At 52.5% G+C, this 27717-nt stretch overlaps 1 protein-coding gene across 1 annotated transcript in view; it reads right to left on the reverse strand.

The window, feature by feature from the left end:
* LOC127038951 (collagen alpha-2(IX) chain-like) overlaps positions 1-27717 on the reverse strand; it is a 51826-nt gene that overhangs the window by 14759 nt on the left and 9350 nt on the right. Inside the window, exons 5-22 of the mRNA XM_050931979.1 lie at positions 22602-22676; positions 19354-19389; positions 19202-19264; positions 14733-14786; positions 13461-13496; positions 12093-12116; positions 11347-11400; positions 10862-10915; positions 9979-10026; positions 8562-8618; positions 7748-7801; positions 7167-7220; positions 4465-4518; positions 3896-3949; positions 3109-3162; positions 1710-1763; positions 957-1010; positions 123-176 (exon numbers count right to left, since the gene is read on the reverse strand). Of these exons, the coding sequence (XP_050787936.1) occupies positions 123-176; positions 957-1010; positions 1710-1763; positions 3109-3162; positions 3896-3949; positions 4465-4518; positions 7167-7220; positions 7748-7801; positions 8562-8618; positions 9979-10026; positions 10862-10915; positions 11347-11400; positions 12093-12116; positions 13461-13496; positions 14733-14786; positions 19202-19264; positions 19354-19389; positions 22602-22676 (933 nt within the window). The remainder of the gene's footprint in view (positions 1-122; positions 177-956; positions 1011-1709; positions 1764-3108; positions 3163-3895; positions 3950-4464; positions 4519-7166; positions 7221-7747; positions 7802-8561; positions 8619-9978; positions 10027-10861; positions 10916-11346; positions 11401-12092; positions 12117-13460; positions 13497-14732; positions 14787-19201; positions 19265-19353; positions 19390-22601; positions 22677-27717) is intronic.

The raw sequence follows: 27717 nt of genomic DNA on the forward strand, positions 1-27717 counted from the left end.
ATGCACATTACCTGGCATACCAAGTGCATTCAGCAGCAGGGAAGCAGTTATGGGATGTCAGCCGCAGGTGAAATGAGATAATCCTGTCTGGTTAGGGATGGCTCCTGTACTCCGATACTTACGGCTAATCCTCGGTGGCCTGGTGACCCAGGGCGGCCGGGCTGCCCTGCGCTCCCCTGCAAGGGACATGACAAGCCGTTACTGGGAGGCAGCAAAGAACAAAGCAATTGGAGGCGATTGGGGGCTGGGAGAGCACAGCGCACACGGGCTGATTTGGGGATAAGGCCTGAGAGCTTCTGCTGCTCCAAGCAGGATGAGGGGAGAGCGCCCCAGGATGGGAGAGTTTGCAATGCAAAGGAGCAGGAGCATGCAGTGGCAGTCACAGGAGAGTGTCCCAGGCAGCTCCTCCCTTCAAATGGCCCCACAGAGGAGGCGGTATGGGCACTCCCAGCACTCCAGAAAACTCTGGGTCCCTATAAACACCCAACCCCACCCGCAGTGACCCCAATCGGAGGTCACCAATGGGGGGAAATTGGGGGCGCTCTCCTGGGAACCATCCGTGTGCAACTCAGCATCCATCCAATGATGGCAAACCCCATGGCACCCACCAAGGTCAAAGATGCCAAAATCCTGGCCCAGGGTGCTGGTCCCCTCTCTGCACCCAGGAGTAGCAGTGCCCTGTCGTGCTGGCCAAGTGCCCCTGGTTTCCAGCAAGCACTCGACTGACACATGGTGCACGTTCGTTCCCCACTGCCATGGCAGACTGAAGGCAAGAGACTCGGGAGGCTGGGGCTGCCTGATCCCAGCCACAGGGAATCTAACAAGGAGCAGGGGAATTGACTGTCCAATCTGTACAGGGGCAAAGAGAGACACTGGGAAGTATGGAGGAGTGATTGGAGATATCCTGATAGTACTCAATCTCTCCTCCCACCCCCCACTCCCTCCTGGCCTCTCACCTTCACGCCAGGGATGCCGGGGGTCCCGTCTTTACCATCGATGCCAGGGGGTCCCTGCAAAGGAGGAGGAATGGTCACTGTGAGAAAGTTGCTGGGGGGGCGGGGACAAGTTAGGACCAATCTGCTCGGAAGCCCAGATGTGCAGAGCCTCTCAGCGGAGGAGCCAGGCGGACCACGGAGAGGAGATCTGGGGACAGCTGCCTAGGGGCCGATGCCCTTTGCTGCAGGCGTGGCCACCCCACCTTATAGCAACACCTTCTCTGCCCCCCTCGCTAGCAGCTCGCAGGGAGTGGGACAGGACAGAGGGCACCCCAAACAAAGAGATGCAACTGGCTGCAGGTTGTGATGCAGGGGGAGCAGAGGGGCAGGTAGGGAGAGGGGGATCCCCAAGCCCCTTGGGAGAGAAGCAAATCGGGGCTGACTGAGGAGCTTCGCCTCCTGAATCCAGAGCGGCTGGTGCAGCCATATGGGCAGGAGCTTGTCTGCGAGGCCCTGGCCCAGCACGGAGCAGAGGACAAAGGCAGGGGCTTCTGGGAGCGAGCACTGTAAGCGGGTAGGAGCAGTGCAGAATGGGGCTCAGGGCAGCACCCACTGAGTCTTTGCCTAGCAGCCAGAGGAGAGGGCTCTGATGGATGGATGGATGGATAATAAAATGCTCCTTCCTCTGGGTTCAGGCCCCAGCCTTCCCCACTGCTTCAGCAAGATGCTCATGCTAAGGCTCTCTGCCTGAATCCAGAGATATGCTGTACTTACGTTATCCCCTTTGGGGCCCATTGCTCCCTGGGGACCCCTGAAACCACGGGCACCCTACAAAAAGGGAGACCAAGCGTTATTTTACCATCCCTCTTGGCTCTGGAGTCCTGGGGACATCAGCACAACCCTAGTGGATCAGGTTGTGGGTTCTGCGCCCCGTCTTTAGGGGGAGTATTAACCCATGCAGAATCAAGGGCAGGTATCACAGCACAGCTGGGTCGCAGGGGGTGAGAAAGGAGGGGAAACCGGACCTGATCTGGGGCTAGGTGAGAAACGATTCTCCCATCCTCCACCACCCAGCCACCCGCTTTGGAGGCCTGGAGCCCCCATGACCGCAAGAATAGGAAACTGAACATCTGGGAGCTGCAGTTCCCAAGCTACCCGTGCAGGCAGGGCTTAGGGTGGTAGTAAAGGAAGTCAGATGACTTGGAGCAATTTCAAATGCACAAATCTTTATTTTGATTCTTCCGTTGTCTGGATTTTACCCCCGGGAGGCCTCTAATCCCCTAATCCTGTTCGCACGGGATCTGAGTTGATGGCATTTCTGATCACGCTGTGGCCGTGGCAAAGACCTTGAATCAGGTTGAGGGACTGGGCAGCTGGGGGCAGGGCAGGGGTACTGCAATCTGCAGGACCTCTCAGGTCCATTGTTGCCCCATGGGTTGTAGGGGTATTAGGAAGGGCCAGAGGGGTTTGGAGCTGCTAGAGCCTCTCCGTTCAGGGAAAGCACTCAGCAGCTTTTGGAGAGCTAGGTGAAGCCACCAACTTCCTGACAGAGGCAGCTTCCTTTCTTGTCCTGGAGCCAAGTCTGGCCACAGAGTTACATGTTGCCTGTATCCATGAGAGCAGGGCTGTGTTAGGTATGTTAACTGACCCTCCACCCAGCAGATCCAGAATCAGGACTCTATCACCTGGCTTGTGAAATGAGCTGGGCTTAGGAATGGCAGAGGAGTCCCTACTGGCTGTTCATCCATATCATAAAACGATCCGCCACTCTGCTCGGGAGAGGCGTTTGACGGGAATAACAGCTCAGGGTTGGGAGTGCATTGGCAGAGCTGTTTGGGGGAGCCCAGACTGTGATAGCATGGGAGACCGGGGCTTAGGACAGAGAGGCGTTTGGCAGAGCCATGTGTGAGGAGCAGGTCTGGAACATCAGAGCTGGAGGCACATCTGCCCATAGGTGAAGCATGAAGCACTTCTTCAGAGATGTGAAATATGACCTGGGCATAAGGCATGGCCACCTCTGAAACCCAGTGCAGACACCTGTGCACAGAGCACACACCTGCACAGGGGTGGCAGTTAAGGGAGGCTCAGCGCATGTTAGGGTAACACAACGCAAGCATTAAACTGCTTCCCTCTGGGACGGTACCTTTCCACGCGCGAATGAAAGTTTACTTACAACGTCTCCCTTCTCACCAGCTCTACCAGGTGGCCCCTTAGGGCCTTCCTCGCCCTACAGGAGAAGGGAAATAAGCAAAGGCTTAATAGAGCTGTTCCAGGCCACAGGCCTGCCCTGCCTCACAATCCATCACGGAGTGTAGACAATGCCAGGTGATCAGCTAGAACAAGGGCTTATATTTAACAACAAGACCGAGGCACTTTTCATCAGCCAATCTCCAAGGAAGTCAATATCATCGCCTCCATTTGTTAAATGAGGAAACTGGGGCACGGAGCAGTGAAGCAATTTGTCCAAGATCACTCAGCAGGCCAGAGGCAGAGCCAGGAAGAGAACGCTGGTGTCCTGAGTCCCTGGGCCGGTGCTCCATCCACTAAGCCACACTGCATCCTGTTTATTTAAATTCATCCCCCTTGTAACAATGTACACAGACGGGGATGAATGTTGCTCCCATTTAGGCCAGTGGATTCAAAGGATTTGCACAGGTGCAGCTGAGCGAAGGATTTGATTCACAGACACTTCACTGAGACGGAGGCTGCGGCTGCGATGGATACTCTGGAAGGAATCGGCACTTCAGGGGCAGTCGATGGTGTCAAGAAATGCACTTGGCCTGGCTTTTCCGGGCTGGGGATCTTGGTTTTATTCTGCATGGGTGTCCCTGAGCTTTCACTCACCATGGTGGGACCTACCCTTTGGGAGGATTACAACAGGGCTCTCTGCGAGTCAGACAGGATCTGACACATACATATAGTCATTGCAGCAAACCAAGGAGAGAGGGGAAAGGACTTACCGGCATGCCAGCAGCTCCAATAGTCCCAACCATTCCCTTATAGCCCTGGGGACCCTGCAAAGCAGAGCACAAGTTTAGATCACTGACATGTTAGGAACTGTCCTTCCCTAGCACATAGGAGCCGGGTCAGCATGTGAATTCCCTTCCCCCGCCCCAACCCCACCACAATGCTCTTAAACATGGATGTCAGTGACGCTCACAAGGGTATTGAATGCTGGGAGTTCAGCAACAAGCAATGATGATGATGATGATACTCTGTGCCACACTCCCTGCTATGGGTCAGGGTCATTACCCCATTTTACAGATGAGAAAACTGAGGAACAGAGCACGGAAGGGACTCGACCAAGGCCACACAGCAGATCAGTGGCAGAGCCAGGAACAGAACCCAACAGTCCTGACTCCAAATGCCCTCTTCTAACCACTAGATCACACCCGCCTCCCAGAGCTAGCAGAGCCTGACTCCGAGACCACGTCACCCTGCTCTAACCAGTGGACCCCATTCCATCCCTAGGGATCCATTCCTTATTGCAAAGCATGGGAGCTGTTTAACATGTCCCTGGGATGCTTACCGTCTGGCTTTTTGGTCCCGCCATGCCAGGGTAACCTCTCAGGCCCTGAGGACCCTGTAAAAGCAAGAAAAGAAGCAAGATTAGTCAGGATTGGTCAGATCTTGCACCCAAACCAGGGTATCTCCCTGCAGAACACCTCTGCCCAGGAATAAAGGATTCTTTTTAGAAGTGTTATTGGAAAATACTATTTTTGTGCTAATTATGAAACACTTGCTGAGCCCTCCATGCCCTGCAAGTGCTGCCAATTTCCACCCATGCTCCTCCTAGCTGTCAGTTTATTATTATTAATGGATCAGAGCTTGCAGTCCTTACTCTGGCAAAGCTCCCACTTGATTTCAGAGGGATTTCGCCTGCCTCAGGACTGAAGGATTTGGCCTATTAATTACTTTTCCTCTTTGAAGTGTTAATTAATCATGAATTAATTAATCCTCCCAACCCCGCTGAGAGTAGGCGCTATTATCCCCATTTTTAGATGAGGGAAACTGAGGCACAGAGAGGATTTGCAACTTCCCCCAGCTCACAGAGGGAATCAGTGCCAGGATCAGAGGCAGAACACAAGAGTTCCTGGCTCTCAGGTCTGTGCTCAGACCCAACCTCTATGGTGAATCACTGTTTCCAATCAATTTCATGGGAGATTAAAAGAACCTCCTACGCTATAGCTGGAAAATTAAGCCTATTGATTTTCCATTCACTGGTCATATAAAACACAAGCTGTTAGTGCACATTTCTTCCCTGGTTGTAAACAACATAACCAGGATGATACATTCCTGTCTTCTCTACACGGGAAGTGAGACGAACTTGCTTGCTTAAAAAACCCCCACAAGATCTAGGAAAGGAAGGGTCACATAAAAGATTTGCAAAATCTATTTTGTAAACTGAGTTGGTATGCTGCATTCTGTATAGAGCAAAACATTAGAGGTGACTGGACACAGGGAAATATAGTGCAATGCACTGGCTGCTGGCCATATGCACCACTGCCCTCTACTGGATGGAATCAGAACATCTCAGCTGTGTGTCAGAGGACCTACACTGCAGACAGAGATTCTCCTTTAGTGAAAGTGGCAGGACCCTGTACATTTGGAGCAGGAGAATATGCTGTGGCGATGGTGTGTGGCACAGTGAAAAATGTGAATGCCGTGAATGTGTTACATTGGGAGCAATCAGCTGGCTCTGAGACACATTTCACTTCCATCCGCCTCACTGACTAGAGGGGGAAGGCAGAGTCTTCTCAAGTCCTGACGAATCACCGTGTTGTATTCATGCCTCTTAAGGGAACGTATTTGCCCCCTCAACTCTTCCCATCTCCCCATCTCATTTGAAGCAGTATCTGAACGGGAAGCCCAAAGTAACAACAGCATTCTGTATTCACAGCTCACAGCATTAGCACGATTGTAAGACACAGGGCCAGATTCTGATCTCTGATATGCTGGCATAAATCCAGAGCACCTCCATTAACTTCAGTGGACTTACAGCAGCATATCTGAAATCAGAACTGGGCCCACCGTATTTCAGTGGAGAACAGATCACTCTATTTTAAATCAAGGAAAAGCAAACTAGATGGCTCCAGGGCAGGGGGTGAATAATTGGCTACAAAGCCTGTCACTGCCAAAAAAACTGGCTCAGATCTGTCCTGGACTGGCAGCAAACAGACGGCATTACTATTCAGGAGCTTGGATGAAATGAGTAGGAGATGAAATAATAAGAAAGAAATATGGCTCCTTGTTGGATAGTGAAGCACTAACAACACACAGCGTCTATACAGCACAGTTTATCCACAGATCTCAATGCGTTTTACGCAGCAGAGTCAGTTTCATTTATCCCCATGTTAGAATGGGGGACAATGAGGCCCAGAGGGAGGAAGAGCCCAGGGTAACCACTGCCTGAGTGGCAGAGCCAGGAATAAAACCCAGACGTCCTGACTCCCAGCACAGTGCCTATCCCTTTGCCTCTTTCATCTACCCCCTTGGTAGTAGGCTCAGCGGGGAGACCGAGGACTGCACGGGCTCAGAGCCCGATGTCCTTCCTCTCCCTCAGGTGGGGTTGGAGGCGTTTCAGTGACACACACTGTGTGTGGGAACCTCCCCTGTTCTCACTGTGCTGGGTGTAAATAGAAGACTTCGGACTCCAGGGCTGCTCGAGATGTCTTCAGCCCCTCCAGGCCCTGGCTGGCATGACTGAAAGCCCATCCAGGACGAGGGAGCTCTCTGTGGCTGAGGGCTTTTTTCTAGTCCCTTGTTTGTATAGTTCCTCTGGGCCCTCTCCTGACTCCTTCAATTCCTTCTCATGGCAGTGGGCGCTGTGGTTGCTGTCCTCTTGGGATCCCTTGCTCTGACCCCGTGACCTACATCCTCATTTTTTCATCCTTTGTCTCCTGTAATCAGCGAAGTTCTGGGTTCTGTGGCCCCGCCCTCTCAGGAGGTGGGGCTTTTGTTGGCTCCACCCCTGTGTCCCAGGACTTGAATGGGTTGCAGAATCCCTAAGCACCGCCCCAGAGGGCCACGGGAGACTGAGGCAGACTAACCCCCTAACAGCGAGATGGGTCAGCTGGGCCATGGGGAGCTATGCTGTGCTGGACTCAGGGGAGGGACGGGGGAGGGTGCTCCCTAAACGTCTAGTGTGACAAATACATGAATCCCCTGGGCCGTGAGTCTAGGTCAAAAGCACCAAGCGATAAGAACGGTAAATTGAAGTAAATACGTTACTGGAGGGCCGGGGATGCCTTGTTCTCCGGAAATGCCCATGTCGCCCGGGGGGCCCTGGGAGGAGCAGGAGAGAGGAGAGACGTCAGTGCAGGGAAGGCTCTGCGAGCTGGCTCCAGACCCTGGCCGCTGAGGTATAAACCGCCCAGAGCCCCTCTGTCCCCCTGCACGGGACCCGAGGAGGGACAGGGATGGGGGATGGGATTCGAATACCCTGGGGAGGATGGAGGACCCATCCCCAAGCAGCCACTCAGCGCTGGGAAGAGCAGGCAGCCTGGGACACACTATGGGAAGCTCCAGCTCCATTTACTGGCCCTCCTGATGCAAGCCTGGGGGCAGGGACCCCTCTCTTTCCCCTACCCCTCACTCTTATTCCTCCTAACCCCCAGTATCCCCTTCTCCCTCTCTCTCTCCGGGTGCTTTTCTCTCCTCACTGCCTCCTCTCTGCCCTCCCCATCCATCCTTACTTTCTCCATTCTTCGGTCTCTCTTTCCCTCCAGACCCCCAGCTCATCTCCGCACAGGGGAGAGCAGAGATTCCCCCTCCCTCTGCCCAGGACGCCTGGCAAGGGGGGCTGTACTCACCGGCCTGCCCTGTCTGCCAGATTCCCCGAGGGCACCGGGGCGGCCTCTGTGTCCCTACAGGAGAAACGAGACCATGATTAAGGCTCCCTGAGTCCCGCACTCAGAGCGGTTCCCCTGGTGGTGCGCTCAGCATCTGCCCTGTAAATCCCCTGTGTGTGGGGTATCACGCCCACATGGGCAGGTGCTGCAGGGCTTTTGCACACAGGCAGAAGCTGGACGGGGGGGAATGGGGGCATTTTCCTGCTGCAGCCCACCGTATCCTTCCATCCACGAGGACGACACAAGGCAGCTGAGGACCACAGAGGGCAGCAGTAGACAGCTCACCTCGGCAGACTCTTTTACCTAGCAACAATTTATGTAGTGTGGGCGCTGAAGGCAGAAACCGTTTAATTTGGGTTGTTGTTACTACTTCGAGCCAGAGGGGCACAGCAGCACCCCTAGTTCCAGCACCTTTGCCAGGAGGGGGCTGTGCAAAGCCAGCTGGGCTTGGGGAGCCCAGCAGAAGCACTGGGCCCTTTGGAAGCTGGCAGGAGTGCGGAGGGGAGGTCCCCGAGCCTGCGTCCTCAGTGTAACACTCTAGCCGGCTGGGGGCTGGATTCCGGAGAGCAGTTCATGCACTCACTACGGTCTCCAACGGAGAGAGAAGCAGACCCTTTAGACCCTGTGTGTCCGTCCAGCGCCCTAGCTCAGTGGGGTCCCAGTCCACAATGCGGGAAGTCAGTGTTGCAGTAATACAAATAAGAGCTCAAGAACTAGAGGCTGCTGCATTGAGGTCCCCAGTTCAGTGCCTCGGGCAGGGGTGCTGTTATCTTACCTTCAGTCCCTGAAGTCCCTGGGGACCTTTGGGCCCTGGCGGGCAGTTGGTTGGACACTAAGGGTGGGAGAAAGAAAAGTGGCTTGTTTTAATCAGATAACAATATTAGGCCGTAGAGGAGCGGCAGTTTGGGTGCACCCAACACTGGGGCTTCATGTGAGTGGAGCAGGGCTGCAGAGCCGGCACTGAGCACCCACGCTGGGCTGGCCCGATAAAGCTCTTGAGGGAAATTGTAGAGTCACTTGCCTCTTGCAGGCATTTAATTCCAGGCCTTCCTAGCTCCGTATTATTAGCACAGCCCAGAGCGAATGCCCTGCACGTCCTTCTGAGCCCGCCCGCTGCTCTGGAGAGAAGCTCCCTGCCTGTCTCCTTCTAGGGGGGCGTCTGTGCCGCTCTGTGAAATCACAAGCAGAATGCAGCGTAGGATGGGACCAGGGAGGTGGGGGCGATCCCAGGCAGAGGGGTAGGGGAAGGCTGAGCCACAGATCCGCAGCCCTCACCCTCAGAGTGGCAGACCTGCCATCCCCTCCCACTGAAATCAGCAAGAAGTCCTGGCGCTGACTTCACTGGCCATCGGACTGCGACTCTTGGAAAGAACTCGCCACGAGTCAGTCACAGGGCTGGGGGAGTGCAGAGAGCCAGGCAGTCACCGTGAGAAATACCCCCCGGGAAGTAAATATTTCCCCCCTGTGCATGGCATGTGTCTGCCTGCGGAGCGGTGGAGGCCCACCCTAGTGAGGACAAGAAGGAAGGCAGGGAGCCACTGCCAGGTTACAATGGGGACACCCGAGCTGTATAACTAGCCACCTGCCAGCGACTCAAGGGCTGGGGGTAGCCCATGCGGCTAGGGCAACTCAGAGCCGGCTCCGTAGGGACACGTGGCTTTCTGAGGGGTTCAGCCCTGCTTCTGTACACCCAGCCCAGGGAGCCAGGTGCACTGTCAGCCCCCACAGCAGGGCCTGACCTGGTTCTGTGAGCAGCCCAAAGGGGACCTGGCATCTCCAGGTGCTGCTCTATGGGGACACACCTGACTACATGCCAGCCCCGAAGGGGAAGCTCGGCTCTGTACACCAGTCCAAAGGGCAACCATCCGCACATGGCACATGAAGGGAAAGGCAGGAGCTGGCAGATACAATTTGCTCCCAGAGGTCAGAGCAGGATGAAGCCCAAAGGCTGCAAGCGCTGATGGCCCAGTGGGTGTCACCTTGGCTCCCAGCGGCACAGGAGTTTCAAAGAGTGGGGCAGCCAGTGCAGGGAACGTTGCAGCTCTAACGGGGTCTGAGCACCAGATGTTGCTGCAAAACATCTCTTCCCTGCTACCAAATGACACTTGTTAATGCATTTCCCAGGAACGAGCTCCCAGTTGCTGTTATGCTGGGAGGGGCTGTTAAAAGCCTAATGTAACTGCAGTTCTTACCGAGAAATCAGCACTGCCTTCCCCTACTTGGATGAGTCCTGGGGGGCCCTGGAATGAAATAAAACCATCAGGTGCCCTAACGTAACAGGCACAATACACAGCTTACAGAGGTGGGTAAACACCAAGCCCTCCTTTATAGATGGGGAAACTGAGGCATGGAGCAGGGAAGCGACATGCCCAGGGTCACACAGTGAGCCACTGACAGAGCTGGGAATAGACGCTGAGAGTCCTGCCTGCCCGTCTTCTCCTGCTCTAATCATAAGACACCTCGTGTTCTCAGAGCAGTAAATAGAACCCAGGAGTCCTGGCTGCCGGCTGCCCACCATCGGCCCATGGTACAGCCCTTGGGAGCATTTGCATCTACAAACGGTCCCTTGGCAAACCATGCAGCTCACATCTAGTCCAAAGCCCAAATATTAACCTTGATAGCTGACTGGTAAAACACAGATCTTGCTGTGATTGATCCACAGTTTAAACCAAGAGGGCTTAATCAGACCAGACCCAACCACTGGCCCATCTAACCAACTAACCCACCTCCCTTCATACCAGCTAAAAGTCTAGCCAGGTATCCCACTCCTCCTCATGCCACAAAGACTCTAGCAGCCTGTCTAAAGCAGTGCCCAACTCCTGAGATTCCAGAGAGACTGTGCACAGGGAGGTTTCCTTCCTGACCCACACAGAGATCAGCTTTACAGGCCTGATTGGGGTGCTGAGTGCCTCCCTGGATCAGGCCCTTAACCACCACTTGCAGTTCTGATTCTGACTTTCTGCTGCATATGGACTCTGTCCAACCCCAGGGCCTGGATCAAGGACTCTCCCTTAATCCACCCTTCATGCAAGGACCTCAGATGAGAAATTCATGGGGAGATGGATTAATACTCACAGGTTTCCCAGGGGGACCTGGGGGGCCTCGTGGTCCATCAGGTCCAGGTTTGCCCTGAAAAGAAGCAACCCCAAAATAAAGTTAACAGGCAAAAGTCTCCTGTTTCTCAGAGAGTCAGATCAGGGGGAACAATGCAGGGCCCCTGAGGAGGGCTGCATAGCATGGAGGTTGCACTAACTTAGTCATCCCTGGGGCTGGAACCCATGACTTTCAGCAGCAAATACAGGGGCCCCTACTTCTTGAACTGAAGCAGTAACTTGCTGAGCAGCAAACAAGTAGCCCCCTGAGGCAAGCTATCTGAGAGGGCCGTCACAGCAGGAGTCTTCCCACGAAGCTGTGTTTCTATCAGGGGCTGAGCTGTGTAGCCGGAACTGACCTTGACGGCAGGAGGGCCTCAACCAGCCCCTTTGAAAATCTGGCTCATCCCTAGGTCGGGTCAGAGGAAACAAGCCGATAGGTGCATGCGCTGATAGGTGCTTCCTCACCTTGGGGCCCAAGGCTCCGATTTCCCCAGGAAGTCCAACCTGACCCGCAGGCCCCTTGGAAAAAGGAGACAGTCATTCATTAAACACGTTGGTGGATTTCAAAATGTGCTGGTGATAGGAAACAATATCCATTGCCAGGGGATCTTTCAGAGAGCAAAGTGCTTTTGCACAAGAAGATTTTAGGCCTTTTCCTAGGACTGACTGTAGCAGGTTCACTCAGGTGCTTGCAAGTAGGTTCTGCCTTCTATGTATATCAGGCACAGGCAGGTAGATAGTGCCTGTTCTGCTACTGAGGGCAACAGGTACCTCCAGGTGGAACTTAGCTGCTGTGATGCTAAATGTGTTTGTTACACCCAGGTAGAATGGGCAGAATGGGGCCATCTCCTGCTGATTGCAGCAGCCATACCCTTGCCCTGCTTTGATTTCAGTAGAATAATAGTGAATAATGGGCCAGCAGTGAGAGGGTTAACGTGACTGTATTTACACTGTTCCTGGGACTCCTCTCTGATCCTTTAGATCCACTCCAGTTATTAACGTGCAGCCCCAGACTAGGATACCAGGGGTTAAATCTTTCCCACGGGAAGGCAGGGGAGAGCCACAGGACTGGGATTGACGCTAATGGGAGTCGAGCAGATAAATTCCCCACTTACAAGCTGCTGAGGATTTTTTTTTACTTAAAACCCAACCCTGCCCCTACCCCATCCCAGCCAAAGACACGACCCAAACCCCGGCAGCACAGCACTTACAGGAGGTCCCGACAGTCTAGGGCCCTGAAACAAAAAGAAAGTTACAAGGGGCTGAAATTCTCTGACTTGGAGCCAACAGCTGAGAAAACACAACAGTCCCTTTGTCCTTTGCTGCATGAGGGAGACATGCGTTGACTCCACGGGAGGGGGTCAGACTCCGGTTCTCACTCTAGAGGAGAGCAAAGGACATGGGCACACCCTGCTCCCCATTACAGAGCGATCCCTCTGGCTTCAATTTCATTGACCTGCCCCTACACAGGAAGTACAATTGCTATCTTCAGTACTCAGCTGGCCCCCATCATAACATCTGAGCACCTCACCCTCAATGTATTTAACCTCCCGACACCTCTGAGAAGTAGGGCAGGGCTATCGTCTTCACTTTACAGTTGGCAACGTGAGCACAGAAGGACTAAGTGACTCATTCAAGGTCACACAGAGAGTCAGTGGCAGAGCAGAGAATGGAAGCCCGGTCTCCTGTATCCTAGGCTAACACCCTAGCCACTGGGACATCCTTCCTCTCAGACAGAACACAGCCCAAGACTGTGTTAATTTTCTGGGGGGAACTCTCTGCAGGGTGAGAGTAGGAACAATATACATCTCTTCTGGCTTGCCTGCTCCTTGACCTTCCCTACATCCCCCTATTCCTTGCTGGAGGGGGAGATCTGCATGCTGAGGGTCTCTCCTTGCACGGATCTCAGAGGTACCGGGGGGGCCAATGTTCTTGCCAAACTGGGGGCACTTCAGGGGACAGCTGCCGTGGGCCCCCCTAGGATCTCTGTTGAAAGATGTCTGAGATTTGGAGCGCTTATAAGGAAGCAGGGTGGTAGCGGCAGTGGGATCACCCTCAACGAAGGCCACATTAGTGATGGGGGAAGAGTGTTTAGTAGACAAATCCACAGAGGTCTGGACAGCTTGTGTGGCCAATACGACCTCCACAGAGCAACAGGGGCCAATTAGCCACCTCTGCTGCGAGAACTTGCTGGGGGGTCTCCGCCTGGTTTCCAGGAGAAAAGTGCTAGAGCACATTAACCACTCCTGTGACTGGTACCAGCTTCGGCTGGCCCTCTGAGCAGGCAGGCCAGAGACTGGAAGGGCCATGGACACTGAAACCCTCTCTCATTCTAAGCTCAGGGGTGAGGCACAGGGACAGCCTGTAGCAATCCTTCCTCTGGCGAGGTAGGTCCGTGTGAGCCTACCCATGGGGGAAATGGAGGCACAGAGGGGTTTGTTGACTTGCCCATATCTACAGAGTGAGCCTGGGCTTAGAACCCAGGCGTTCCCCAGCTCCCAGTCCCAGCTCAGGCCGTTAGGCAACCATAACAATAGACTTTTCTTTGACCAGCTGACGTGACAGAAGCGGATACTCACGGGGAGTCCCGGTGGCCCTGGCAGTCCAGGCTGGCCCTGGCAGTGCAGAAGAAGAGAGTCAATGTTAGATTAGGGTGGGAAATGGGATGCGGGGGGCAGGGGGAATTATCTGATTTCAAAAGAACTATTCATTAAAAAATGTGCACCCAGATCCACTCCAGGGGCGGAAATCAGCATCGCTCCATTGGCTTCAGCAGAGCAGTGCAGATGCTTGGCTCTTTGGGGTGGGGACTGTCTTTCTGTTGTGTGTTTACATGGGTCCTGCTCCATGGCTAGGACTGGGGAACCTAGGTGTGATGCAGTAGGGACTGTCTGTGTGGGGAGTGGGAGAGCAGGGGAGGACTTTAGGAGATGGACGATGCCAGAGCCTGTAACCTGAGCTAGGTAAGGGAGGGGAAAGGTCAACACCTTTGCCCGGGAAGGGGACAAAGGAAGGGAGTGGCAGGAGGGAAGCAGTTGGAGTTTGGGCTTGGGGCTGGATGGGCGGAATTCAGGGTATCCTAGCTGGGATCCAAGCACCCTGAAAGCCCAGAAGGACTCGGTGGAGGGGTCCTGACTGTGCCTGCAAGCTCTGCTGTAACCTGTGTTCCTGTTGTCCAATAAACCTTCTGTTTTACTGACTGGCTGAGAGTCACTGTGGGTCCCAGGAAGAGGGGTGCAGGGCCGGACTCCCCCACACTCCGTGACACTAGGTGCTATTGTAATGATAACAATTAAGAGTGCACCGGAACGGAGGACCAGTCTAACTCTGGATTGGATTCAGCTCCCGCTGAAATCAATGAGATTCTCTGTTCATTGGCCCACATCTCACTGGCGCAATCAAGCCCTTGCTCTTGGGAGCACCAAAGCTCACCCCCATCATTCCTCACCCACCTGTCGACGGCCTCATAGCTCATCCCCAGGAACGTCTCCCTACTTTGGGCACGTACCAGGCCAGGCAATGGGGCCTGATCCTGACTGGGGCCTTTCAGTGCAATGAGTAGGGTGGCTTCTTATCTCACCTTCGTGTTGGTCTCAGCCCAGGATCCTGGCCTGAGGTAAAGGTGAAGTCCATGAGGCTGCGCCGTTTTACACCCGCTGAGGGTCTGGACACACCTAACTAGATCCCAAATATTCCCTGTCCCCAGTACATGGTTAAACTGGGCATCCGCTCAACAGAACTCACCACCCCAACCCCCCAACCTTCCTATCACTCCCCATCCTGCGCCCATCTCCTCTCGAGGGAGGGACAAGGCAGCGCTGGAGCTGGAGAGACGAACACCAGTCACTTACTTTAGTCCCTGGCCTCCCGCGTGGCCCTGGTTCCCCCTTCGTGCCAGTTAGGCCCTGCGGGAGAGATGGCAGACAGTCAGGCTCATTATTAGACCATTCTCTGCCACTTTCCATCCAGTTGGGCTCTCTATGCAATTGGATTCATGCTGGGGTTGTTTTAGCCACCTGGTTTGCTGGGTTATTAACAAGCTATTAAGGGCTCATCCATCTGTTCTGAAGACAAGAGGCAGCAAATGCTGAAATGTCGCTTTTGCCCTAGAGCTAAGTTGAGGTGCCCTGAAACACAGGGAATAACCCACCGTCCCACCTCTTAGCAATGCCACCGCTGCTGCCCATCAAGACTTCCTTCTTTTCAAGCCAAATTTAGATGGACCTAGCTACTCCCTCATGCCCTGAGCACCGTAGCTGCATTGACCAGACCCCCAGTGCAGATATAGCTAGGCAGACAGAAGGATTCTTCTATCGAGCCAGCTACTGCCTCTTGGAGAGGTAGATTAATTACAGCAACAATGAAAAACCCATCCATCGACACAAGAAACGTCTAAGCTTCACGGGTCCGGCAGCACAACCGCAGTGCCATGTAATGCTGACATGGCCACAGATTTCAGCTGTTTTGGCATTTGCCCATGACACAAGCTCAGCGGGCCAGGTCTCAGCGCAGGCACTTTGCCCTCGGGAATGCTGTATTCACATCCCACGTGGGAGTTACCGCTGCATCCTGCACTGACACCTTAGCGGATATTTGTCCACATCAAAGAAGGCACCAAACATGAGCAAGTTTGGCTGGCAGGTGCCAGTCATGTGAATAATCCCAGCGAAATCACTGGGCCAAATTTTAACCTCATTTACATTGGTATAAATCAATGGGGTTACACTGGATTTACACCACTTTATGAATGAGATTGGAGTCTTGCTCGCAGGAATTTGTTCCCCTGCGTGAGGGGTGCAGGATCAGGTAGAGAACACAACACACAGCAAATGACTCACCATCACATAATTCCTGTATTGAAAATGAGGCTGTTAGTCTCCATGCTGAGACAGAATTCCTTATAACTCTGTGTGTGTGCGTGTGCGTGTATTTTTGGATGAGTGGGGAGCTCCTAGGAGCTCCTATTTATAAAGGGAGATGGGATATAACAGTCACTGAGACCAGAGAATTAAATTTCAATGCCATCACCAGGACAGGTGAGAGGAAGTTACGAACCAGAGGTCCCATCCTGCAACCCTTCCAGGAGAAAATCCTTCCTTGGCTGAGCAAGGATTATTTGTGGGGTTGAGGTTTTCAGGATCAGGTCCTCAGAGTGAAGAAACCAGCCCAGCTCCAAAAGTCCCCACTCCTCCAAAGCACAGGGAACGAAAAGGATATAAAATAAAAGTTAGAAAAATAATCAAATTGAGTGTCCATTGTTATTGAGATAGACATTTACTTTGTGTTCAGATACTGCAATGAGATGGGACAGGTAGATATGTGAGTATGGATGAATAACTAGACAGATGTAATAATATGCATAGTTGCATCTCAGTTATACCAGTGTAAATCTGGAGTGACTCCAGATTTACACTAGCATAGGCCCCTGAGATCTGAATCTGGCTCACTCTAAGGAGGTTTTCATATCCACCTCTGAGTGTCTGAGCCACACTCTTTGCAAGATCTAATTCCTAGCTCTTTGTAAAGCATCCTGACATAGCGAATATGAAAGACTCTGTATTCAGCTCAATTCTTTTCGACTTTATTCTAATAATTGAGATCCGTAGCGGGAGGATTAGTCTGGATGAATAAAACATTGTTGTAATAAGGTTTATTATTCTATTAAATTATTATTGAAAGCAAGAATTGAAGTCAACAGGTTTAAGAAATCGCTTCCAATTGCAAAAATATATACATCAAAAAAATAGGATTGTATAGTTTCATTGTGTTTCTGCCTGTCTGTAATTGTCTGTGTAGATCTGCCTCTCAGCCACAAACACAACTGCCCTCCGGAGATACACACCCATGCTTCAAACTCAGACACCCCTCGACACTCCCTTCTCAGACACCATGCCCCACATTCACAGACACACACCCTCTAGCTACTTACCCTGCTCCCCAACAACATACTCCCCTCAGTACCCCTCCAAGCTGAATCAAACACCTCAATGCACATATTCAAACACCAGTCATCTCCCCACACACCCAGGCTGATCCCTTCTGCCCCAAACACCCTCAGCCCTGCTCACACCATAAAACATCAACATGCTCTCAGACCCATAGAGGCACCCACCTTCCCAGCACATCCATCCCTGTAATTAGACACACTCTACACACAGACACCACACAAACCAGTGCACACCCTCCACACACACACTTTTCCTTTAGTCCTTAAAGCATTTTAAAGCCACAAACCCTGCAGTTATTATGAACAGCCCCTGTGAGCTCCAAGACCCAGTGATAAAAATGTGGGTGCATTCTTGAGTCCTGGGTACATTACAACTCCTAGTGATGCTACCACTCAGGAGCTGTCCTGCTGGAGAATTACATATCCCATTTTTGCCAGTGTGGACAAAGCCGATAGGATGGCTTCTGATCTCATTTACACCAGCGTAAATTGGGAGTGACTCCAGTGGATTTACACTGGAGTCAACGAGATCCAAATCGGGGCATATCCCAGCATGTTAGAGAAATACGTGTTGTAGGCTGGTGCCTCTGTGTTCTGGGGGTTTCTGACCCTGATCCAATGCTCCCTGATGTCTGATTTCAGTGGGTAACAGACCAGGCCCTGTAGGGGGAACTCATGAGACTATGTGCACTTTTAAGGAGCAGGCGGGTTGCAGGTGGATGGGGAGGGTAGGCTAGTAACCAGCAGCAGCCAGAGAAGCTTCCAGTCAGCCTGGATTTCTCACTGCAAATACAGGCACTTTGAGCTTCTGCACAAAGGCATTTGGGGGTAACAGAAATGGGTCCAAAGGGTTTTAGCAGCACTCAGGGCTGAGCCCCTGCCGGACTGTGAGAAGCGACTCTGCGTAAGATGCCTCTCGGGTCTCTAAAAGGTCTTTCCGGCTCCAGACAGAGTTAATAACGAACAGCCCCGAGTGCGATAATAGGCTCAGATTCAGTACAATGAGTCCCGGCCAAATTCCTCCTCATCCCGCTGCCAGAGATCAGAGTTAGCCTAAGATCCCACTCAGATTAAAGACCTTCAGCTGGAGAATTCCCAGCCCTCTGATCTCCCACCCATGTGGGGTGGCTGCATCCCTTCAGAGCCCCCAGGCAATACCCAATGACCCCACGCAGAGTCTAGCACACAGGGACGAGCTGGCCCAGTGCGCGGATGCACCAGCCATTCCTCTCCCCTTTCACTGTGCTCTGCTCCTGCTTCAATTCCCGCAGCCCAGCACGTTCTGTGGGGTCAGTGTTGCCTCCCAAGGATATAAACGCACTGCACAGTACAGCACAGCTCGCCGCCTCGCATTGGCTCTCAGAGGGGTTTGCAAGGCAGGACTGAGGGGTGTGGCAGAAATGAGAGGGCAGGCCAGGAACAGAGCCGTCGAGGGGACTGCAGGACAAGATTGAGGTGCATTGGCAGAGCTGGGGAGCAGGGAGCCCAGGACTGCAACAACAGGGGGCCGTCACGACAGGACCCAGGTGCCCAGGCAGAAGTGAGGTGGGTGGGGAGGCAGGCGTGGACTAGCAGAGGTTCGTGCTGCTGCAGGTTGGGACTGAGCATTAGCTGAGCTGGGAGCGGGTGAATGAATTGGAGCAGCAGGGAGGCTTCAGCTGGGTGCTGAAGCACATGAGCAGAGTCTTGTGGACAAACAGCCGCCTTTGCATAATCTGTGCAAGGCTGGAAACATACAGCACCCTTTGGGCTATCTGTTTATTGAGCCGGCCCGCCCGCCTTCGGAACGAGCGCTGTTTCAGAGAGTGCTGACTCTGCCCGTTTGATGGCCCCGAGGACTCGCCGTCGGGCTCAGCCATTCGATTGCACATTTCCCTCTCTGCAGGTCTCCCCTCCCCAGGTCGGAGCCATGACACGTTTCTGCTCCCCAGACCAGTCTCCTCACTGGCCTGTGGGAGGTGCGCCAGACACCCACAACTCCCCTCCAACAATGATCATCCCCCACCCATCCCGCCTCCTCCTGCCCCGACACATGAAGGAAGGATCGTTTCCTCCTCTGAGATCAGCTGTTTCTTCCCACCTTAAAGACTACATTACCCATCAGGACCATCTTCCCTTTAGCCTTGTGGTTGGAATCCTCTTTGCGAATATTCATATATAAGCCTGGTAGATCTGTGACCCCAGCCCCTGCATCCCATGCATATGACAGGATCCCCAAGGATGGGCTGGGATCTGGAAGCTCAGGACGAGGGCTAAGTTCACAAAGCACAGCCGTGGACAGGTGAGTCTGGAACAACGAGTCGAAGGTGCAGAATGGGAAGCAACTCTGTCATTTAACAAGCAGCCGTGAGGGGAGGATGGGATTGTACTCACCTCAATGCCTGGCTTCCCCGGGGGCCCGTCCGGACCTGGAATGCCTGGTTCCCCCTTGGAGCCCTTTAAAATAGGCATTGGGAAAAATTAAAGGCAATGTCCTGAAAAGGCGTGGAAATCAAAGCATGTTGGAGAGCTGGTGGCATACTCACCGGGGTCCCAGCAGCGCCTGGCGGGCCTTTGTCACCCTAGGGAAACAAGAGAGCGTTAAAAACAGGAAACATCCTGGGCTTCTGCAGAACCTTCCATTCCTGAGCGCCAGGAGGATGGTCTGCGAAGGACATCCAGGTGCCTTTGCCACCACAGCGGAGAATCGTTAGCCCCCAAGACTGGAGGCAGATCTGTCCTGCTGGAGGATTTCTATCCAGGCAGGTGTCAGTCTCCAAACAGCTTCCTCTCCCCATCTGGATTGCCACACAGGGTCTCAGGTCTGCCGTCAAGCCGATTCTTTGGTGTAAAATTCAAACAGGATCCAATTTAACAGTCATTGGAAAACTGATCGAGCAGGAGCAGTGAACACACAGGAGGGGACGGAACTGAGGGGCAAAGTGAACTGGAGCGGTTGGAACAGCAGGCCAGGAGGGGAGAGTTGCTCCCAAATGCTGCAACTAGAGAGAGGAACGAAGCACATGCAAGCTAAGGGGGTGTATCCCAGCTCCACCACCTGCTCATCGCAGTAAAGCAGGTTTGTCTCCAGGGTTTCTCTGCATGCTGCTCTAATATCCATCTGCTGTGCAACCAAGCTCTCTGGGTGCCCCAGGGATTAGAACCAGGATTCACTTTTTGTAAGGGGACGTACTCAAGAGTATCTTAACTTTAAGGGGGGAGCCATACTGTGGTCTGGTTTGGGAAAGGGATTGCTCCAGCCTGCCCTGAAGGGCAGCCACCTCTGGGATGGGATGTGGCAGCTGTGGAACAGAACACAATGCACCAGCTTAGGACCGGGTGAGAAGGAAGCTTTAGTCAGTTGAAACCCGAGGGAGGAATTTAGGGGATGAAGAATGACCCAAGTTGCATTGTGGCCTGTCTGATGGGGTAACAAGGCATCTCACAACCCAGGCTTCACTCGTACTTCTCAGCCAAGGGCCAGTGTGTTAAACACGAGGACACTGGGGCAAAACACGGATTTGACCTGGGCTGGCTAGTTTATGGGGGCTGCCTGCATTGGAACGAAAAGCAGTTTAGTACTTCAATCCTGCTTTAAGGGATAGGACGGCAGCAACAGGCACCAGGCCTCTGACGGTCTGAACTAGCCCCTCACCCACTGCTTCAGGGGCCCCAAAAAGTTCTGCAAAGAGCCCTCAGGAGGCCTCAGGTTCCAGGTTCACATAGTGGAGTCATTGCCAATAAAGGTGCATCATTAGCCCGCCGATGAGCTAGCCCTAAGCAGCGCTACATGGTTACTTGGCTGTCTGAGATTAAACAAATCCTTCATGGGCTACACGTGACTACACTGGCCTGGAGATGACGCTTACCCTGCATACCTGTCCAGAATAAAGCAGGCTTTGTCCAAATGCTCCACGGGATTTTGCAAGAGAGACAGCTCGTCAAAAGCCACTGCTCTCCTCCCCCACCCCAGCTGCCAGCTTCCAGGGGGTGGGTCCCAAGGAGAAGCCACAGCTACATTCAGTGTATAAATAGCACCAAAATCTCACACCGGGGACTGTGGGTCTCTCCGGAGGGGATGGGCCCAGAGAATAGGTCAGTTCTTGATTACTTACAGGCCTGGCCTATCTTCCTGGCACCCTCCCTGAGCCTTGGGCGGAAAGGTGCAGTTCTGTGGCACCGCATGCCCTTCGGAAACCTCATCACTGCATCCTCAGTGAGCAGGCAATCACCCCATTGCTCCAAATGCCCCGATCCCTCCCCCTGCACTTCCAAACCCCAGTGACCCCTTTCCGTCTCCTCCTACGGCATTTTCGATCATGCTTCCTGCAGGAGCCATGTGTTAGACCTTTTCCTTCCATCCCTTCTTCCTCCTTTAGGATCCCGTCTGAACTTCTCATCTTTGGGCCCAATCCCACAAAACCAACAGGAGCTGCTTGAGTGGGGGAGCCTCAGGACTGGGCTCTTTGCTTGGCGCTTGATGCAGTAAAGCTTGATGCTTTACTCTAGGCTTGTTGCTTTTTGGTACATTTCAGAGACGTTTTACTCATTTCTGACAGCACCCAGAGCAATTTGGCCGGGGCTCCAGGGAGCAGGGGAAGAAGAGCTTTGCAAATACAGTTATTATTTTAATTATTAACCATTCTGAGCCAGATTTGCAAAGGTATTTCGGAGCCTAAAGGCGCAGATAAGCACCTAATGGAATTGGGAAAATCCCTTAATACCCATTGATTTCAAGGTACTTTTGAAAAAAATCTCACCAGGGGACTAGCTGTACTTTTAGGCATCTAAAGACCCTTGAAAATCTGGCCCTTGCAGACAAGTCTGCCCTCCTGGCTATCAATTTGCATCCCAGAAAAAAAACAGGCTTTGCAAATCCACCCTCTAGTGACTTCAGAAGGGACAACCCTGGCCCAGGCTACTGTGAAACGGACAGAGAGGCCTGTGCGACGCTGAGCCCAGGAGTCTCTTTTAAGACACAGTGGTGGGTGCCCTTATTTTTATCTGTATTGCAACAGAACTCAGAGGCCCCAATCAGGACCAGGGTCCTGTTGCATTGCTCACTGCACAAACACATAGAAAGAGGCAGCTGTGTGCTGGCGAATCTAGGAGAGCCAGCAATGAGAGGGTTAAGATATAATGTCCCAGTTTCTCTCCCCCAACCTGCCCTGCATTGTAGGAATGAAGGGGTTTGGGTCCTCTGAGTTTAAAGGGTCTGTGCCTTTTATTTCCACCACGAGGCAAAACAGCAGCTCCCTGCTAGTTGCAGAGACCCATAGATGCAAAGGCCACAAGGAAACTAACCTAGTTAGTTTCAGGACGAAGCTTGGTAATTTCATGAATAGACTGACATGGCTGGAGGGGCCAGTGATGGCAGAGGGCTGGGTGAGCCAGCAGGTCCCATCCACTCCTTTGTTCCCTATGATCCTGACCTCCTGCATAGCCCAAGCCAGAGAACTTCACCCGATGCCTCCAGCCCAGTGGCATGACAAAGGCTGACTCTGCGCAGGTTTGCATGTCAAGCCCCGATCCTGCTGGTAGGGGGAGTTTTATCTGGGCTAAGGGCCCCACTTGACTCCAGTTTAAGTTAGGAGAGGAGGGGTCTTGGCAGAAGGACCCCATCCCACCACACACACACACACCAGAGGTTCAGCACACAGACCATGCACACCTCCGCCCTCTGCTGGCCGCAGCTGAGAAGTACAGCTATGTACCTTGACACAATGCCCCTCTTTGTCTCCCTGCCCCCCTCCTTCCCCCATCCCTTGCTCAGGCTCCTGAGCTGTGTACTCACATCAGCGCCGTCGGATCCTGGCACTCCTGGCGGACCCGGGGGCCCCCGGGGGCCGGGCTCTCCTGGAGGACCTTGCTGAGGAAAAGGAAAGAGAAGCACAGGTTCCCGGTCAGAATGCCCCAGGTGGAGAGCTCACGGCCCTGCTAACCCAGAGAGACACCTGGGCTCGGCGAGACATCGGCTCGCAGTGCAGGCCGGCGGGGCGCTCAGAGCGACTGGGAGCCCTGGTGTAACGCTCCAGCCGTCAGCCAGGAGGACAATTCCGTGCCATTGGGAACCCTTCCCCAAGAAGCGAGGAGTAGGCGACACACAGCATAGCAGCCAGCCCAGGGCCCAGGAAACGACAGCTGCTTCTCCTCGTCCCGAGCTGCCTTGCAAAACAGCCCATCCGCGAGCAATTTTGTTCTGACTAGCGAAGGAAGCAGGCACGAGGCTTCTCCCCCGTAGCTGGGGTTTATATAGGAATGAATGGGGCAGGCCAGGGACAGCTTCTAAGCAAGCTGTTCCCTGAATCTACTCCTTGTTCTCAAACACCCCAGCTGGGGTTTGCATTTTCTCCTCTGCAGAGTGAAACCCAAAGCCTGACTCTGATCTCAGGCACATGGGGGTAAATCAGGAGTAGCTCCACGGAAACCGGTGGAATTACAGCCCTTGTGTGTGTGTGAGATCAGAATCATGCTTCCACCCACCCATCCCACCTCCAAAAGGCAACTCCGATCTTAAGGATGCGCTTTAAAGTAGCCTCTGTTTTTGCAGCTCACCTTAGTTGATCCAGAGTTAAAGATCCAGGCTGAATTATCTGAAGTTGCTGAGGGGATTGAAATGGCCCAGGCCCAATCATTTTAAAGGGAATGGAGCGTCCAAACCCCTTAGGCAATTTTGCAAATCTCACAGCCTTAAACCCTGCTAGGAGAGAATAGGCATCTTTGCGGACGCAGCCTTGTCCGCAGCCTTGAGGCTTTTGTGGTAGGAATTCCACAAATAAATCCCTGCTCCCCTTTCGGGGCATACTAAGGAAAGAGACTAAAAGCAGAGATGGAATTCAGGGATTCTTGGAAATAAAAAAATCAGACGGGCTGGTTGCATCTGACATGGCCAGCGACAGCTTGGGGCTTTGTTCTTCACTCCTCAGTGCTTACTTATTCTAAAGGGAAGAGGCCAGTTGCTTCTGTACATTTGTTAGAAAGAAGAAGAAAAAAAAAAGCTCAGCATTGCTCCTTATACATAAATAGCAGCAGGAGAGAGTGAGGTTTCCTGGAAGCACCCAATGAATAGGCACCTTTGTCCTTGCCAAATGCTTCTTTGTTTTAAGGACTCCCAAGCCCTAGGCGCTGTTGTGGACTCAAGCCGGCCCCTTGCAGTGGATTCAGCTTGGCTCCAGGTTCCTACAAGCCACTATGCATCCACGGCAAGCCTCGTCTGTGCAAGCGACTGTGTGCTCCGGCTCTCTGTCAAGGGAGAGCTTCCTTCAGAGCGGCTCAGTTCAGCTCTGTCCTGTCTTCTCTCCCACTCACTGCTTGGAGCCTTTCTTTGGAAAATGACACTTCCACTTAAAAAAATTGATTTTCATTTTTTGTTTTGTTTTGTTGGCCAAAAAACCCCCAAAAAACCCGGTATTCTTGAGAGTAAGAACTCAGTAGGGTTGTCCCTCTGTAGCATGCAAACTGGGGACAGAGGGAGTATTTCCTTCTAGTACTAACCTATCCACTATTAGGGCTAGCTTATCTCTGGCTCCTAAAGACACTTCCAAGGAGCACCTCTCCTTCTCGTTAGAGTGCCCCAGGTTGCATGATGCTTCCAAAAATCGTCAAGGGGGACAAGGGTGGGGGAAGAGAATATCCCCAAGCTGGCTCCATCTCAAATAGGGCTTTATCCCCATTATCCCTCTTTGCAAAGATCCAGGGACCTACAAAGGCCTGCTGCCTTTCTGCAAATCCTTCCATTCAAACCCTTCCCTAGCAATCGCAAATGAACGCAGCCTCCTCCCTGAGTCCGGCTGACACTGAGCAGTTCTGCAGCGACTCAATTGCAGCAGGATTCCACCTAACCAGAAACACGCAGGCACGGCCCCGAGAGGACGGGAGGCAAAAGACACAGACAGTGAACAAAAGAGAACTTTGTGAGTCTGAAAATCTCCAAAAGAAGCGTGCCACTCGGGCGCTGCCTTTCTCCAGGGCCCCCTCAGTCTCCCAACAGAGATGAAGATGGTTTCAAGTATTTCGAGGTTATTTGGGGGCATGGCGGCTCTGGACTCCCCCTGGGAGTCCACTGGATTTTCCTTGCGCTAGGCACTGCTAGAATGGGAAACTCACTGAAAGCTCATAGAAAAATAGGAGGCAAAGAATCAGAAAGCTGCTCGGCACAGCAAGCAATTTGACCAAAAAATTAAACATTTTACAAGGGGGTGCAGAGAGGGGACAGTTCCCCAGCCCCCCAGCCCAACCCTGACACATTCCAAGCATAAGGATATAAAAAGAGAACACTTACACGCTGTGCTAGACATAGGCAGATGGCTTGGAGGAGAAGGCAGAGTTTTAGGCTCCCAGAGGAGTTAGCCATGGTGAGGGCTTCTGGCTAGCTCAGAAGCAGGGAAGTTTCCCCTTCTGCTAGCTGAAAGTCCAGGTAAAGCCAGCCAGCCAGCCAGCCCTCAAATGCACAAGCTTGCAAATCCAACAGCTGGACAGACTTTTGCAATAGCCTGGAGGAGGAGAGAAGGTGGGGCAGACTCATTAATATGGAGCAGCTTGGGAGGTGAGGGCAGAGAGATTGGCTGGGAGCCCCCTTCACGCCCTCCTCTGTCCCATGAGACCCTGGAGAACTAGCTCCAGTTCATGGCTCAGGTGAAGGGAAAGTTCTTCCAGGCAGGGCAGGCCAGGCCAGGGGACAGAGTCTAGCCAGAGAGCCTGTGCTTTCGAACTGAAAGAGTCACAGTCACTGGCATTAAAAAGGCTTTAAAATAGCATGAGGGCTGTGAAAGAAGCCTACAGCTTAGACAGAACATTCACAACTAAGGCTGTTGGTTAGGGTCACACTGACCGATCTATGCTAAGCAGCTTGGGCCCTGTTTGGTCCTTCAATGGGAGACCTGTGAGTGCTCCAGGGAGTGAGAAGAGTGACTCCTGTTTCTGGGTAAGTGGTGGTCTCAATGCTGTGAGGTGAGAGGAAGCAGTGTGGGGGACTGGGTAGGGATTGATTTCTTGGGGGAATCAATGCTGAGCCCAGCACTGTGCTGTGGAAATGATTTCTCCTCATGATCCAGCATGCTGTCGTGTGTGTGACTCCAGAAAAGGGGTGCTCACCCCTCTGTCTCAGTGCTGACCTCTATGCAGGACATGCTGTCTTTTGGCTGACATGTAAAACTAGGTCCTGATGAGTCTGTCCAATCAACCAAAATCAGTATTAGCTAGAAATGGGCCACAGTACAGAGCCAAACCCCTTTGAGTTTCAGTGGTGATCAAGTCCATATCCCCAGATTTGAATCTACTCTGTTGGTTTCATTGTGGGTCGAACAGGGGAGCCCTATTTCCCTGGTTCTGGTTCAGGTGGGGCTGACACATCCCAAGAACTGCAGTTCACACATAAGATGTTGTTCCCAGACAGTGAAACGCCCACGAGGTCAGTGTATCTAGCAGGTTTCCGTCCCTTTGGACATCTGTCCAATGTCTAATCTGAACCCAATCCCTAACTCCTGATCTCACTTCTAATCTAAGACTCGCCCTCCGAACCTGTTTCAGACCTGAATGCCGCCCCTTGGACCCATCTGCCACAGACACATCAAGCCACTGACCGTCCAGATGGAATCAGTAAGAAAGCAGACTTCCTGGGGACTAAGGCAGCGGAGGCTTCTCCATTGGAAAGCTGCCAGAAAGTCACTGAGAAATTCCTCGTTGGATTGTGAGTGATGTAGGGAAAGGAAGAAGAGAAACTATGCTAGGAATTCACGGAGGGACCTTATGCTCCGAGTAGGAAGGAGGAGATGAGCCAATTTCTGTAGGAAGAATGGGCTCATCCTAGATCCAACACTTCTTATTTTAAAAAAACAATCTCATGACTTTTAAGAGAATCTCATGATTTTGGCGGGGCCAGACTCAGGATTTTGAATGCCTGGGGGCTGGCAGTAGTGAGAACTACTTCTGGCTTACCCAAGAGTAACTATACCTGCTAACATTAAAAACTGATCAACACAATGTCTTTTTACACAGCACATAACTAGCTCCAACTATTAGGCCACATGTCACGGTTCCAGGGGGAACTGTGTTTTAGATTTCTTTGCAGTTCCTCTTAAGTGCACCCCTCCAATGGAAGATGTGGCTTCCTTCACCTTTCTCTGGTGGAATACTGCAATTCCACCACTCTTGGACTGGATCTCTGGGTTCCAACCCATCTCCTACATATGAGAACATGATAGGCCTAGTTGTATTTGGTAACTGCAAGAAAACTTCTCTCTGGGAGCCTGGGACCCGCTGTTGGTTAAAGTGACCCAAACACAACTTCTTCAAAACAAGCATACTGTTTGTTCACCAAAAGGTACATAGCAAGCAGAAGAAAGTCTTAAAACAAGAAAAGTCTGGATGCGTCTGGTCTCACCTAACTTCATCCTTTCTTTAAGTTTTGGTAAGTTTCACTTAACCCAGCTACCTCCATCTCTGAGCTCGGAGAGACAGGTTGCACTGTTGCATTCTCTCAGTGTCACTTCCAGCAGCGGCTCCCTACCCCCTTCCTCTGTAGGGAGAGGTTTTTAAGGGTTTAGTGTCCTTTGATCCTAAATTCTGGTCTTGGGAAAATAAATCTGATAACTGGAGCCAGATAGGTAGACATTTCCTGATTAATAACTCCCATTGTCCTCTGAAGGAGGCTTGGTAATCTCTCTGGAGGTATCTTTGTCAGTGTTTCATTTCCCTCTTGAGCTCTCTAACCAGCCTCCTTTGACTGAACACCATGTAGTCAGATGGAATAATATCAATCAGGTAAACTGAGGCACATATGCTAGTAATACAAAAAGAGATCTCTCTCATTCTCCACTCTGCGCCCCTTGCCAGAATCAGCAACAGAACCAAACAATCTCATTTCTCAGTCTCTCACTCTGACCACTAGATCACACTCCCCTTGATTACTC

Source organism: Gopherus flavomarginatus, chromosome 22 (assembly GCF_025201925.1).
Source record: "Gopherus flavomarginatus isolate rGopFla2 chromosome 22, rGopFla2.mat.asm, whole genome shotgun sequence".
Lineage (NCBI taxonomy): Eukaryota > Metazoa > Chordata > Testudines > Testudinidae > Gopherus > Gopherus flavomarginatus.